At 41.4% G+C, this 16,693-nt stretch overlaps 1 protein-coding gene across 3 annotated transcripts in view; it reads left to right on the top strand.

The window, feature by feature from the left end:
* LHFPL3 (LHFPL tetraspan subfamily member 3) overlaps positions 1–13,630 on the top strand; it is a 408,865-nt gene extending 395,235 nt beyond the window's left edge. For all 3 annotated transcript variants that reach the window (XM_074942512.1, XM_074942511.1, XM_074942510.1), the window contains one exon: positions 12,722–13,630. Coding sequence is in view for 1 of the 3 variants with exons in the window: in XM_074942510.1 (XP_074798611.1) it covers positions 12,722–12,750 (29 nt within the window). In the remaining 2 variants the exon portion in view is untranslated. The remainder of the gene's footprint in view (positions 1–12,721) is intronic.
* The last annotated feature ends 3,063 nt before the right edge of the window (positions 13,631–16,693 follow it).

Raw genomic sequence — 16,693 nt, 5'->3', positions numbered from 1 at the left:
ACAGCATGCTGAATCCCAAAGCCCCCTTAATGCACATAGAGAGATAAGTATGTTTGTCATGGTGCTCACAGACATCACTGATTCTGCAATGGTTTTCCATGAGCACCAAGATTAATTTTTTTAATATCATTGGGTTTCAAGTGACGTGCCTATCTGTCCTTCCTGAAAGAGGGTGTGAATATGCTAGCCCAGTTGGCCTAGCCAACAACCCAAATATTCACAGTGTAAGCTCCATATATACACTCATTCTTCTCAAAGACTGTACTGATCTTTGAAAGTGTCACCATTCACTTTTCTAAGTAAAGATACTCAAACACAATAAATTTCAGTGTCCGAGGTAATGATTTAATCCCCTCCTCTCTCTAGGATATTTGTCATCACAGATTTACTCACATGCCATTCACTAACAGAAGCAATTGACAAGGATTGTGACAACTGGCGTATATTAACCCAGCTGAAGAACACAAGCCCTCAGTCTAGAGAAGAAGTGTATTATTATTATTCAATTATTTCAACACCAACAATATGTCCAGCCCTGTACAAGATACAAAATGAAGTCACCTGCTCTGAAGAGTTTGCATTCTAGAAGATAGATACAGAGAAGACAGATGCACTGGGCAGCACACAGAAAAGAATGAGCTGGAGGGAGGGTGGGGGGGAGTTTGGGCACCATGCATCGCTACTGTACTCAGCACTGGTGAGGAGGCCTCAGTTGGAAGGCTGTGTCCAATTTTTGGCACCACACTTTAGGAAAGATGTGGACAAATTGGAGAGCAACAAAAGTGACAGAAGGTTTAGAAAACCTGACCTATGAACAGAGGTTAAAAAATCTGGGCATGTTTAGTTTTGAGAAAAGAAAACTGAGGGGGTGACCTGATAAACAGTCTTCAAATATCTTAAGGGCTGTTATAAAGAGGACTGAGATCAGTTGGTCTGCATGTCCACTGATGGTAGGACAAGAAGTAAGCATCTTTATCTTCAGCAAAGGCAATTTAGGTTAGATATTAAGAAAAAATTTCTAACTATAAGGTTAGTTAAGCTCTGGAAAAGGCTTCCAAGGGAGGTTGTGGAAACCAAAGCATTGCAGATTTTCAAGAACAGGTTGGAAAAACATCTGTCAAGGGTGATCTAGGTTTATTTGTTCCTGCATTAGCGCAGGAGGCTTTATGACTTCAAGAGGTCCCTTCTAGCTCCACATTTCTATGAATCTGTGATCATAGCAGAAGGAGAGAGAGCTCTCTCTCAAACAGGTGTGTGACTGGACATGCAAAAGAACAGATCATACTTGTACAATGCTCCAAAATCATCCAGTATTGAAGTTGGTTGAAAAAAATGGGAAAATGATGTCACACAAAAATTTAAAGTTGTTTCTATTTTGCAGAGTTTGACATGGAGCCATTTTTCCATTCACTACCTTTTCTGACATTTTTACTGAATTTTTTATTGACATTATTTTTAAAAATCTTCAGTAAGAAGAAAATGCAGTTTTCAGTAAACTAAACATTTTTATAAAAAATTGAGAACATTTCACAAACACCAGACATTTTGATAATGCCAACAATTTTTCACAATTTTTTGAAAGGCCATTTTAAATTAAATGTCTTCTCATGCAAAAAATTGACCAGTTCTATCCATAATTTAACAACCTGAACTACACAAGATCACTATGGGAAGTCTGTGTCTGATAGTATTGCCATTAAATCTGATCAATGTCATCAAAGAAGGGGAAAAGCAAGAACTATTTCTTTACAACACACATTCCTGTACTATTATCAGAGACTATGGGGTCTTTAACTCTGGTCCACATGGTTCTTAGGAGCCAGAAAGTGCCAACCCACCAACAGTCACTAGCAATAGAAGCTGAACTGCTTGTTGGGTTGTTTCCATTAGGAGGAGAAATTGATGATAAGATTGAACGCAATCCTGTTTATTTACAAAGAATGTACTCAATATCCTGTTTCCCTGAACACAGTCAGAACAAAGAGAGGCAGTTCACTTCTTCAGATTCCAAGCCTCTTTTTCAGCTAACACTGTGCCCAGAATAATCTCTCTCTCTCAGCTTTCTCCCAGGGTCACACTCACTGTGCTTCTCTGGCTGTCTCCTACCTTTCTCACACTAACAAACGTGCAAATCAATTTAATGCCCCACCCTGTGGATTTGCAATCAGTTGTAGGGAAACTCCTTATTCTTCCTGAGTTAGTTCTTGCTCAAGCCTTCCCATGTGGCCCAGCATGTTGGGCAGTGGGTTTTATTATTTCAGCTATTTGACTCCATAATGGACCTTAATCACGTCTTCCATTTAGCCTGAATGAAAAGGGGCTAGCATGTCTATCAGCACAACAATATAGAAGAAAAAAGTGGAAACTTATCTTTAAAACTCACTGCATCTTACTAGATGCTAAGATACAGTCTTGCTGTAATCAAGAATGAAGCAAACAGAGAACAGGTGACAAAGATTGCTGTTTTCAAACCTGATGCCTAATGTTAGGCACCTAAGTCTATATTTAGGCACCTAAGGCTATATATATCTACACTACAGACCTGTACCACTGCAGCTGTGCCACTGTAAGGTCTCCCATGTAATAGCTCTATGCCGACGCGAGAGAGAAAACAGTTAAGGGACACTTAGGGATCACAACAACCGTCATTTCTTTGGATGTCCAGGACAGATAGGGAAAGACTGCAGCAAACCAGAACGAAGAAATAAAAATCGGTGAATAAAAAAACCTGATTTTTGCCTGACTTGTGTCCTACAACTCACTAGAGAAAGCTGCTTAATAACATAAAAGTCCTTATTGGTGAAGGCATTTCTGTGTCCCTCCAGTTCTCAGCAAAACTCCGAATCATCCATGCCAGCAAAACCTCTTTTGAGACATGATTCCCTTCTCAAAACTCCCAAAAAAGATCACAGAGTACTATTTAAGGGACAAAGGCAAATTGATGAGGATTCCGAAAAGGAATTGTCAGAAGAAGATGAGCTTGTGCGATGCCACCTGACTTGCTGCTCTGTGTTAAAGACAAATTCTTTGGGAGGGAAAGAATGAGGGGGCTGTGTGTTATATTTGTTTATGATGCTAAACATGTCTCTCTCTCTCAATCCCTCCCTGCGCCCACTATAACTTATAGCCTTGGGCCTGATCCTGCAAATCATTACTTATTCTATAATCCAGGGATCGGCAACCTTTGGCCCACGGCCCGCCAGGGTAAATCCCCTGAAGGGACGGGATGGTTTGTTTACCTGCCGCGTCCACAGGTTCGGTTGCTTCCCGCAGCAATGGGTGCTGCGGGAAGTGGTGCAGGCTGAGGGATGTGCTGGCCTCTGCTTCCCCTGTTGGCCTGGAGCGGCGAACTGCAGCCAGTGAGAGCCGCGATCAGCCGAACCTGCAGACGCGGCAGGTAAACAAACTGGCCCGGCCCCCCAGGGGGCTTACCTGGAGGGCTGCGTGCCAAAGGTTGCCAATCCCTGCTGTAATCCTTTCTCCTGTGAGTGAGCCAAATAAAGTCAGTGGATCTGCTCATATCAGTGCAGACTGTCATAAATAGTAACCGATTGCAGGTTTTGGCTTCTTATTGGTGGTCTCTGTCAGCAGTGAGGACTGAGTAGGTACAGACACTGGACTGTTGGTCTCACCAGGTCAGAGATGAGACAAGCCGGCAGGGTAGTGAGGGGAAGCTGGACTACTGTTGCTGCCTGCCTTGTAGGCAGCAGACACAGAAGATTTCAGAACCTGTGGCTGCCATCTCCCTGCATTTAGGTAAGTTTAAACAGTGGTTCTGTTGAAAGAAGAACTAGCTGGCTGTGAGCAGCTGCCTTTCTCAGTCTGCTCTAAAAGACAGTCCACACACTGTGCAGAATCAAAACTCACCCTCTTCCCATGAGATGTAGCCTTGTTAACAGAGAAAGGAACTGAAAGATAATATGAAGTCCCTTCCATGCCTTCTCACTAGGTTTGGTTGCTTCTAGGGTTCCTTCCTCAAAGGTGTTCAGCCAAGACCCTAGTTCATCCATCAGATTCACAGACTCTCTTTGGGTAGAAGGCTATTCCCATCTTCTTTATATCCATAAACCTCACCTGGTAAGGGAGTCTTGCTGACTCACTGTTACAGGCCCCACTAGGATCCAAAACACTAGCTACTAGGGCAGATGTGGGCAAACTACGGCCTGCGGGCCACATCCAGCCTGCGGCACCATCCTGCCTGGCCCCTGAGCTCCTGGCCCGGGAGGCTAGCCCCCGACGCCTCCCGCGCTGTTCCTCTTCCATGCAGCCATGCCACTGCGTGGGCAGCATTCTGGGCGGTGGGACTGCACGCTCCTGCAGGGCAGCGCAGCAGCGTGTCTGGTTCCGGCCAGGCGGCGCAGTGGCCAGACATGCTGCTCTGAGCGGCATGGTAAGGAGACCGGAGCCGGGGGGTTGGATAAGGGGCAGGGGGTCCCGGGGGGGGCAGTCAGGAGACAGGGAGCAGGGGCGGTTGGATGGGGTGGAGGTTCTGGGGATGGGGAACTGGGGGGGGTTGGACAGGTCAAGGGATGGGGAACTGGGGGGGTTGGATAGGGGGTGGAGTCCCGGGGGGCAGTTAGGGGCAGGGGTCCCGGGGGGGGGGGGCAGGGGACAAGGAGTGGGGGGGGTTGGATGGGTGGGGGGTTCTGAGGGGGGCAGTCAGGGGGCAGGAAGTGGGAGGGGTAGATAGGGGATGGGGGCCAGGCTGTTTGGGGAGGCACATCCTTCCCTATCCGGCCCTCCATACAGTTTCGCACGCTAATGTGGCCCTCAGGCCAAAAAGTTTGCCCACCCTTGTACTAGAAAGTGTTCACAGGAGAACGCTTCCAGACTGTTACACATGCCATAGCGCATACTAATCTAAACATCGCTACCATTTTGAAAATAGTTTAAAATATAACAATTTTAGGTTAAAAATAATCTGTTATGCTTGAGGAGTAGATTCTCTCCTGGCATTCCCATGTGGATTGTTATATCACACTATTCTGTGTTTCTGTCCATAGTAATTGTATATCACATTATTACAAAGACCAAATAACACATAGAATGACATTTACTAATGCAAACCCCCACCTCAAAAAGCCCCTTCAAATCTTTCAAACATCAAAAGAATATGAAGCTAATAACAAATGTGAAAGGAAACAACCAAGACTGACCTCTGCACATTAAGGGGCCGTCTCATCTCATTCCCTAATGTGCCTGATCTGTTGTACTTTGATATGTGGAGGTCCTACTTAATTATGTATCCCCTTGTTTTAATTGATTGGACTATTTAAGGGACACCAAATTAAAACTTACATTTCTTTCTGGAGCTGCTTTACCTACTAGTGTTACAAATAGCACCTAAAATTATGCCAATTAAAAGAGATTAGAAAATAATGTTTCTCTGTTTTGTCACTTTATTCACCCTGTGCACTTGACAGCATTTTGTGTACAATTACTTTTAAATGTTCTCCCTGCAGTCAATCACTTCCTCCTGTGCAATGTGGGTCTTTCACCCACAAAAACAGGAGAGAAAAAAATAAAAATAAGAAAATGGGATTGAAAAGCCACAAAAATTAGCCAGGAGCTCAAGGGCACTGGACCCAGTGGGAGCTTCACGTATGCAAGGAGTGCAGGTTTGGGTCCTTGATGTTCCTTAGGTGTATTTTGCTGTTGCTCATGAATAATTATCAGAATGACATGGATTATTCATGTCTGTGGTAAAGTAATTTATTTGAGCATAAGCTTTCATGAGCTACAGCTCACTTCATCGGATGTAGCTGTAGCTCACGAAAGCTTATGCTCAAATAAATTGGTGAGTCTCTAAGGTGCCACAAGTCCTCCTTTTCTTTTTGCGAATACAGACTAACACGGCTGTTACTCTGAAACCTGTGGTAAAGTGTTACTAGACAAAGCACTATACCCAATCACAAGATGAATTGTCAACAGAAAATAGTGCTATCAGTAATATGACAAAAACAATTTTTTTGGATCCTCCAGCCATTTTTCTGTTCCTCCTTTGTATAAGAAAAAGTGGCATGCCGTTCAGTGGTTAATTACTACCATTATCTGCCTCATTTGCCTTGAAATCAGCCTGTCAGATTTTAAGAGTTTTATTATGTAGCCAGGAACTGAGCTTTCTGCAAATAGAAATGGCAAGATTTCTCTTTTCATGTGAGCATTTGGAAAATTCTTGAATGCTTCTGAAAACATTCATAAAGCCTGTTAGGCTGAAAGTTAAACTACTGCCCCTAACAGAACAACAAGTAATATAATTGTAGCAGATCTAATGAGCAGTAAGTGGCCTTCCATTCAGAATTGTGGTCCTCTATTCCATGGAGTCTGAATATAGAATCTGTTAACATCCTTTTTTTTTTTTTTCCTATTGCTTTGCAAGAAAATGCTGCAAACAAAGAAGCCAGGTCACTTATCAATCTATCAATGTAAACTCCTGTAATTCTTCACCGGAAAAGGCAACATAGAATCTTACTCCTTGGGTTTTTTAAAACTTTTATAAACATCTTGATATTTCTTGTATACGCTACACAGTCTCTGACCCTCAGCATTCTCTGCTGGCAGAGTCAGGCTTTGACACCCATGGATGACTGTGTAAAAGATAACTGCCAGATCCTGCTTGCTAGTCTACAACTAAAGGGAAGAAGTGCTGTGTTTACCTTAGGCGTTGGCTAAACAAGAGGCCATTCCTGATGTTCTATCAAAAAGGTGCTGGAACAGCATGAGCATTCACCTACAAGCCGGCCCCAAACCAAAGAGGTTTGGCTAGGAAGTTTACGACCTCTTGAGTCTCCCATTCAATAGGACAGCCTTGCTACTGCTGTGCATAGCTGTGGGCAGCTTTACATCTATTGTGTGCCCCAGAATCCTGTACAAGTGCTGCCACAGCCCCCCCTTTGCAGCGCTGCTGCAACCAAGGCAAAGGGTGCTTGCTGGACACATTTGGAAAAGAAAAGGCACTTTCTGCGGATGAGTGAGTGGAAGCAGATACTACATGTAGCCCTCCAAAAGTCTTCTCTCCTCCTCATCGCCGGGAAAAGCAATGACATTGTCTTAGGCCAGCCTATTATTCAGGAATATTTTTCATTATAAGAATTTAGGGGAAGATTTTCAAAGACATGAAGAGCAGTTAGGCACCCAATGTCCACTTGGTTTTGGGTGCCTACCTGCCCTTCATCCCTTTCCCCTTAATCACAGGTACATATGTAACCTTTGGGTGGGATAGAGTTCACTTCATTACACTTCTCCAGTGCCTACAAAAACCCCAACTCCCATAGAAGAGTAGCTGGAGACCCAGAGTTCAGTCTCTAAGGATTTTCAGCAAGGATTGCACAGGGTCAACCTCCCGACATTCAAGTCCCAAAAGGAACTAAAGAAATTAATTTAATTAAAAAACTTTATATTTTTGTAATCTAATTTTTACAACATGACATGGCTATGTTATAATCCACAGACCTTTCCTTCACAGTTATACATAAACATATATAAAGAAAACAAATTAAAATCTGAACCGTTCAGTCCCCACAGAAATACAGTGAGAAGAAACTGAAACTTCCCAAAAGCTTAGGGCTTGTTCACCTAAGTCTCAGTTTGAGGCTTTGATCCCCAAATCTATACAGTCTGCTGAGTCTAAAACAACATCTTCCCTCCACCTGCTTGTAGGAATCTTCAGTTGGAATCCACGCAGACTCTTCCTCTGCTGAAACCACTGCTAGTCAGTAGCTAACAGATTAACCAACCACTCAGTTAAGTGTACAGATTTAAAGAAAATACAAAACTGAGAATAGCAAAATAGAAAAGACTCTTTCCCCATTACTACATTTAAAGAAAAGTTGGTGACTCAGACTAGTTGAGACAATTTAGCCAGAACTGTTTGGCTAAAATTAGGATGACCAGATTTCCCGATTTTATAGGGATAGTCCCAATTTTGGGGGCTTTTTCTTATATAGGCACCTATTACTCCCCACCCCCTGTCCTGATTTTTTACCCTTGCTGTCTGGTCACCCTAGCTAAAATCAAAACAACATTCAAAACATACAATTAAAAGAGAAGTTATTTTTCCCTTCCAGTCTCCCTTTGCTATAATTAGCATTGCCCAGGCTTCCCTGTTAGAGGGTTAACAATATCACTGACCTGCTGCAAAATGTTTCAGAGTTAGGGACAATAGGCTGCTTTCTGCTCCTGGGCTCAGCTTCTCCCAACTCACACAGGGCACATAGCCCCCCACGAAGCAGCTGCCCTGACTGCTTGCCCTCATGAAGTCTGACCACAGCAACAGGGAACCTACTGGAGCAGACCCAAAACTACCACACCGAATTCCAGAAGCTTCTGGATGTGGAGTGCTTAATCTGCCTAGCAACACTAAGTAGATGTCTTCACTGCTGCTATCGAGGCTGCAAAGCAGAGCAAAGAAACGTTGGAGCTTGGGACGCTGACCTCCAGACACAACTACTTCCTGTTGTTGGTGATAGGAGTGCTTTCCTCTCCGTCTTCAAGAGTTTTCCATCTTCAGAATGAAGGTCTCATCCGTATGGATGGTTGCCCTGAGCTTTGACATTCTGGACTGGTTCTGGTCTTTGAAGTTGAATGTAGCAGGTATACAATAAAAAACCTGGTTTGGTTAGGGAAAAAATAAAACAACCAATGAACCAGACATGGCTCACTCCTACCTCCCCCAATGGATCTCTTAAGGAGATATCTTCCTATTAGGCTCATGGGTTACACATACACATGTATGGATGCTGCCTGTATAATGATGCACGTTAGTTTCTGATTTCTGTGTTGCAGCAACTAAGCGTGGATTTTTCAGAAATGCTCAACATTAAACTTACTCTGTTCCCATTGAAGTTACTGGTAAAATTCCCATGGACTTCAATGGAAAGAGATTTAGGCCAAGGCTAAGTACTTCTGAAAATCCCACCCTATGTATCTCTAGTTACAAGGTGCAGTTCCAGATGATAAACAGAAAGTGAAAGTATTTGAAGCACATAATTAAAATTACAGTAAACCCTATGTTCTTCTAGGACTGGCCTAGCTCATTGGCAGCAGTTTTGTCCAGGACCAGGAACAATTCAATGAAGAAATAAAAACAAAAACATTAACAAATTCTGCATGCCTCATATTGGGATTAGACAGTCATCTCCTCACCCGGTGTTTTATGTATCCAAACTGCATTGCGTGTCTATTTTAGATTGTAAGCCCCTGGGAGCAGGCACCATAGCTTCCTTTCTCTCCTGTAGTACACCAAATATAGTGCCAGCATTCAATAAATAATAATAAATAACGGGTCAGTGGAGCACTTTGGGTCTCTGGTGAGACGAGGAGGAAATTTTACCAGTCGCTTATTTCTCAAGCGACTCCTAGCAGCTGATCTGATTTTGGAATAGCATTGGTCTTGGCCTCATCAAGAAAGTCATTTTCTTTCCCTCTCTAACTTAGTAAGACACTTGTAATCACAAGTGTTTGGAGAGAACAGCAAAGTAATAACCCCTAGAAGGCTGGCATTTTTCAGACTACCAATCAAATGCATGGCTAAGAGGTTGTATAAATATGTCTGCAGAGAATTAATCAGATAAAGTGCTGAGACTGTTGCAAAGGCAATGTATTCAGCCTTTGAAGGATGAAGACCCTTGCATTATTCTCTATAAGTGCTGTTTATCTGAATGTCCTTGCCATAAAAGCATGTTGTGGACTATCTGAAACTTCAGTCTGTGTATTTACTTTGGGAAGGAGCAGCCTGCAATGCTCTCTATTATTCATCTTCACACCAAAGAAATATTGATGAGCTCCCTCAGAAAACGTGCATAAACATTGGAATGCTGTAAATCCCTCAAGCAGAGACTGCATACCAACTCTATCATCAACAATCGGCACGTACCCTAATTGAATGGATCAAGTAGGAACAATAATCATATCACCAGGATGTGAAGCCTTTCAAAATCTCCAAATAGATTGAGAATCTAACAGCATTGCAATTTAGGTAGTTGGACAATATAGCCTTCACAGAGACTGCTTTCATTAATTTTGGTTCACGTGACAGCTCTAAAAAGGATTTGTAGGTAACTCCGATGCAAAGAAACGTCAAAAAGTCAAAAGCATGTGACATGTTACAAGGTCAAGCCAGACTGAACAAAATGAGTGACTTATTTATGCAGCTTCTTCTTTGCACAGCACTAACTAGGAGTCTGTGACATTTATTAAATGTCCTCTTTCCTCTGTATAACACCTGTGTATAAAATTTTGCAGAAGAATTAATAAAGATGTTAATATGTTGCAACCCTAATGCTGAATTTCAAATGTTGCTGGAAATCCAATAATTATCATGCCAAATATTGTCATGCCTTTGAATAGCAAATACAATAACTTGTGATAAAAACCCTTTTTTTAAATGCTCCATTTAATCCTACAAACCTGACATTTTTCATGGAGGTGCCACAGTATATTATTAAGGCCTGTACATTTGGTGTTCCTTGTTAAAATTGTCCCATATCAAATAATTTCTCTGTTATGCCATCTATCTGTATTTGTCCACATATATTTTTGTCATAGCCTTCCCATAGCTATTAGATGTAGTAGAGGCAGGATGATGAGTGGGCCGACCAGGGGACTTGGAGTCAAAAAAACCTGGTTTTATTCCTGATTCTGCCACTGACTCACTCTTTGGCTGTGGGAAAGTGATTTAGCTCTCTCAGCATCATTATTTCTATTTGTGAAAGGAGGATAATTTTAACAGTAAATTAGACCACATGCTTGCCTAGGTACTGTGGGGAACAATACTTCACTGAGAAGGAAATAGATGGGATGATGAAACAGATCTTTACCTTCTTTATCATCTATGACTCCATAATGATACTTACTCAACTTTATAAAATGCCTTAGGATCCTTTTAATCAGACATGTGCGCATTTCTTGTCTACTACTTGTCCTTCGCTATTGGCGCATTCTTTTCATGGGGACAAGAGGAAGCTCTGCTCAGAAAAGTGTAACTGATCATTTCCATTTGTAAAAGGCAAATTATTAGACCCACTGTATACTAACTTCATTAAAGTATTGTTCCCTCACAGATCACTCTAAATTGTGTATTAGTTTTCTGACAAAAGCAGAATAGTCCCAGTCATCATCACCAGTGCTCTCCTTGTACACAGATATAGATAATCTTCCTGCGCCATTTGTTTTCTATTGTCTAGTTCCAGCAACAGCCATTGTAAGTGTCCTCTTTATAAAACACATCTAAACATAGCATGTGAGCTGAGCATTATTTCTGGTGGAGACCACACTCCACTTGGTGCAGGACTGGGGGAAGTGGCAAAGGTAGCTTTCCTCAATCCTATTCTCAGTCCCTGGAACAGGTTTGAGCAGCCTCAGGGCTGCTCTGACTTGTGCCTTGTTGCCTAATGGCCCCAAGAGGCCATTCCAGCAGCTCAGAATAGTTAGAGGGCAGTGATGCACATTATGCTGGCTGCGACACCAAGAGAATTCTCATCTCCAGTGCTATATCCATTGGCTTTACAGACCTTTGTGCCAGCACAGCTGGCATAAAGGGGCCAGAGAGTAATGATGAATCAGTCCCATTGACTCTGTTCTCCAGCCCCATGCATGTGAGCACAGAGCCCCTTCAGTCAGGCTGTGTGTTTATGTCCAGAATTTCACCCTAAATACTTTCTCAGGCAAAACTCCTGCCAGTGAAGATGTTGCCAGAGTAAAGACTTCAAGGTTCAGCCTAAATAGTCCAGTTATCAGGGAAATTTTAGCTAGTGATCCGTCTGCAGATCTCCACTTGTACAATAACTTTTTATTCAAATTTAGGGACAAATACTGACCTACTATCCACATACACACATATCAGGAGAACAACACACAAGCCAGTATGGTTGGAGGAGGATCTTGGAGAAGATGGCTGTCCTACATTTGGACGCCCTGAAAGGAAGCAGAATGTGCCCTCCACAGGGCCTTCACAACAGCAGCAGTGGAGAGACATACCAGTCCATGGCTTAAGGTCATGTGTATATGGACACATCAGCTATGCCATGGTTTCTGTGCACAGTACCCTGGGTTTTATTCCTAATTTAGATGCAATAGATTGCATAAAGGGAGGGGAGGAGGCTTTCTGCAGCAGCAGCCTATTCACAGTAAGACTGCAGTCATTCCTTTTTTGCCCTGAACATGAATTTATGTTTATGTGGTACTGAAAATCATGGAGGGGGAGGGAGGGGCATACCAGTGCATGATGGATGATGGTATGTGTTGAAAACACCTCTATTATTTTGGGGGACTGTCCCTTTGAAATCTACCAGACTAACGTTATTTATTTATTTTTTTAATGAGGTTTGTGTATGCAGGCATTTGAAGTAAATCATAAATACTGAATAGAAATCTCAGGACCTTGATTTGATTCCTGATATTATTCAAACAAATGTGACTCTCACACAGTACATGCTGCATCTTTATGTTCCCACTGTTCAGACTTCAGATGAAACAATCCCTTTATTTTGACTTTTCTTGTCGAATAATAGATCAAAACTGATTTCAAGGATTCCACCCTACAACTCACAGTGATAGTTGGAGATTAAAGTTGATGACCAATGTTATCTTTTAAAATGAATGGAAATAAAAATAGTGAAATGTATTTAGAGTATTGATCAGAAGATAGCACTGTGCCAAACTCAATAGCAATGACTGTCTGCTGGCAATAAACTGACTTCTCTCTTCTCTCTGTTTTGCACAGTCCTGCTACGCCAATCCTCACTAGAATGAGCACAAAACAAAATGAGTAACTGCTTTTGTACATCAACATTTAATGGAAAGAAGCTTGGGAAGGAGCCTTCAATGGAGAAGAATGTTGACAAGTGCAAAAATGCCTGATTGGTAAGAGCTGCTTTCTAAACATAGATCAGCCAGGCATGGAAGTGATTTTCTGAAGAGAAATGCAATCATGGATTACACACCAGCTCATTAGAAACTGTCACTGAATACAGCATTCAGAAGACATGCATGAAAAGTCACATTTAGGGAATAAATTAAAAGGGATGTAGTTGTTGCTAGACAAAACTTATGTAATATATGCATTGAAAAGGTTTGTAAACTCATTTTTTTATTCAACTGAAAAGCAAAAAGCTTTAAAACCTTTCACAGTAGAGACACAGTTAACTCAAGACTGTTTCTGTTCCAGTAGCCAGGAAACTGATAGGACATCACTCTTAAATAAGCATTTAGAAATAGACTCTCTGAATGTTTCCATCTCCTAGAGGAAAAAGTATTACTGCAGCATTTCTGCACTTTGTTTATTTCACTGTATAATAAATTGGTTAAAAATGTAAAGCTTCTCGATTTTTACTGCATATGTCTTCTGTTTCATTTATGTCTGTAACAAACTTATAACTGAAGAATTATTTCGGACATATATTGTAGTTCTGTGAAGACCTATATACAATAAGTTACATCTTTCTGAATGTCATAATACTGTTGATTCCCATGCTCCTATTTAAGGTGGCAAAATAAAGCCACTTATTTACAAAACGAAAAGGGAGGGGGAGAAATTACTTGACACCTGAAATGTAACACACAGCTGCAGTTAAGCACTTTTGTATTTTTTCCTGTTCTATGTCGTATAACCACTTAATGAAATCCAATGGCCTGTATTATACAGGAGGTCAGAGAAGATGAGCTAATGGTCCCATCTGGCCTTACAATCTATGAATCTGTCTAGTAAACAGGTACATTTTACGGAAAACTGTGTAAAAGCTCTGAGCCCGATTCACTGCTATGCTCTTGCTGCTTTGTGTGGTGTGAAGCAGCTGGAGCACAGCAGTGACTGTGGCCCTTCGCGTTTTATTTTGCTTATGTGGTGCAAGAAGCATGTCACCACTGAGTCGTTCTGACTTCAGTGCAACATTTTGTTGCTGTTCATAAGGTTCCTTGCCAGGCAAACTCATTCTGGAAAGGAATTGAATAGTAAGAGCAGTCTGAGGCCTGGGATGTGATCAGATAATTATTCTAGAGAGGAGTATTTTAGAAGTGAGCAGCCTTTGTGTTCCCTGATGCAGTTCTAAGTTTGGAAGATTTGGAACGCCAGTATTATACTTGCTGGCATTCAGAAAAAGTAGCTAGAATAACAATTGATTATTATTACAGGCCCCAAATAACAAATAGCTCTCAAAGAGGGACAGAGATAAAACATGCTTTTAACTTCTGGTTGTAAATGAGCCACTGCAAAACAAAACTCTTCTGCATCTAAGTGCATGAATCTCAGTTATGCTTCTTTGGCCGAAGACAGTCTGTGACCAAACTGTCAATAAATAATGACTAGTTATTAAATAGCAATTTTAGCTGTTTGTCAAGGTACCTATATGGCCCTGATCACTATAGTAACTGAACACCTAACATAAAAGCTTGCCAAATAAGTTTACAGATAAATTTGGGTGGGATTTTCAAACACTCTGTCCCTTAGCCCAAGTCTGCATCCATTGTAGCCAATGGGAGTTTCCACTGACTTCAGTGGATGCTGAGCACCAGTGCTGAGCACTTTTGAAAGTCGCACCCAAAAGTTGTCCGCCAACATAAATCTATTCCTAGTCTCTGTCACCAAAATAAAGAGGAAGGGTATAACAAAAGTGACTTACGTGAGTGGGGTCGGAAGCTCATTAAGCCCCCAATTCAGCAAGGTATTTAAGCATGTGAGTAATCCCCTGAAATCAATGGGACAACTCACATGCTCAAAATTAGGCACATTTAGGCCCACCTCGCTAAATGGGGTCTTAATAAAGTTTGTCATCATTTACCAGTGTTGGTATATCATAGGCACACTTTATTCTCAAAAGTTTGTAAAGAGGTTTACCTGAATGTGCTACAGTATCATTGTAATCATTTAAGCCAGGGGTTACATTGTATTCTCGGATTATTGCAGTCATGATATTTTTTTCCTGCAATAGAAACTACATTAATTGGGTTTCTCTGTGCCATGCAATTTTGTTACTGCCTACTGAGTTTTGCATCATAGTGATTGTATCACGAAAAAGCCCACTTTAGACATATACAAATGTTGAAAAAAATGTGCCATCACAAGACCTTGTGGCTCTACTATTTCAATTAAAATGTACCATATGTACATAAATAAAGCAAAGTTACAAGGATGTACATCACTAAATGTTAATTAAGTCTAAGTAGTATGTTTTTATCTTTTTAAAAGTGAACGCTTTCCCATTCCATTCCATTGTAATGTCAAAAATGTGTGTAATTTTTTTTAAAGTCAACAAACTGTAAAGAAAATTGTTGGAATACCTGACTTTCTGTAAAAAACTAAAATAAAATAAAATGACTACAATAATTTTTCTTACTTTAATATATGCTTAGCATTAAAGTACCTAATAAATGTCCATGATTAATTTTTGTAGCATACTAAAATAGAGTATGCTCATGCTTTTCTCCAGTTCACCTGTGGTAATGACTGCTAGTACTGCAATCAGTGTCCCCATTTCTAGACCCTATCCAGGCCCCACCCCTGCAATGTGACGCATAGGGACACACCCCTGTGCTCATGTGGAGCCCCAGTAAAGTAAGTGGTCTCTGGATGGGCACATGGACTGTCCAGACCCATCATATTTGCAGGCTTGGGCGTTATTTGTTAAATGCTCTTCATTCTCTTATTGTAAACTTGGTTTCATAAAATGCAAAATAATCAGGAGTTGAATACAGTAAAGCCATCTACATATAGCAAGGTTTTCAAAGCCACCCAGGGGATTTGGATGCCAAGTGCCCATTAATTTTAATAGATTGATTACTCCTAGGCAGGTTTGTAAAGCTCAACTTAAATATTTTTGTGGAACTGAATAAAGCTCAGCGATTTTTTTTCAATTCCAGTTTATACTTTTGTCACAAATGGCCATTCTGTAAACAGAAACCAAGTAATAGCTTGATTTCAGAAAGCATATTATATCATCTCCTTTACATTGGCCTTAAATGCTTTTTAAATTATTGAGGCCCCCCATTGTGATAGGCACTGTACAAATACATCAATAGTCATGGTCAAAGAGCTTACCATCTGATTGTTAGTGTTGTGCAAAATCCTTATCATGAAATGTGAAATATCTTTTCTGAATGAGATTAAACCTAGCTAGCTCCCCTCTCTCCATCTCTGATTGGCTGCCCAGGTCAAATTTACTCCTGCAACCCCATTAATGTCAGTGTATTTTTGCCTGGCTATATCAGGTCAGGATTTGGATCTTCAGGTCTGTTTGGAAAAACAAGAAGATAATGTCTGTCTTTGGCAAGACCTCCCCATGGTAAAACTGGTTCTAAAGTCTAAGGGTGCAAATCTTCACTTACAACTGCTGCATACCTCCTAAAGTCAACTGGGATTGCAGCAGATGCAAACCATTGCAGAATTTAGCCCCAAGAAGCTTTGTGAGTTTTATTGGTAAGTGTACAATAGCTGTTGCATCCACTACCATACTCCGGTCCCCACATGACCTCATGTATGATTGTAAATTCATTTGGGATATAAAGACAAGCTCTTTGGCTTTGGTCTTGAATTTTTTATCACAGAGGGCTTGTCTTCACTACCGGGGTAAGTTGACTTAGGTTACGCTACTCCAGCTACGTGAATAACATAGCTGGAGTCGACATAGCTTGGGTCGATTTATCCCAGTGTCCTCACTGCACTGCGTCAACAGGAGACACTCTCCAGTCGACTTACCTTGCT

This window comes from Natator depressus, chromosome 1 (genome assembly GCF_965152275.1).
Source record: "Natator depressus isolate rNatDep1 chromosome 1, rNatDep2.hap1, whole genome shotgun sequence".
NCBI lineage: Eukaryota > Metazoa > Chordata > Testudines > Cheloniidae > Natator > Natator depressus.
Note: the sequence above shows the minus strand (reverse complement) of the source record. Positions and strands in the feature narration are given on the sequence as shown.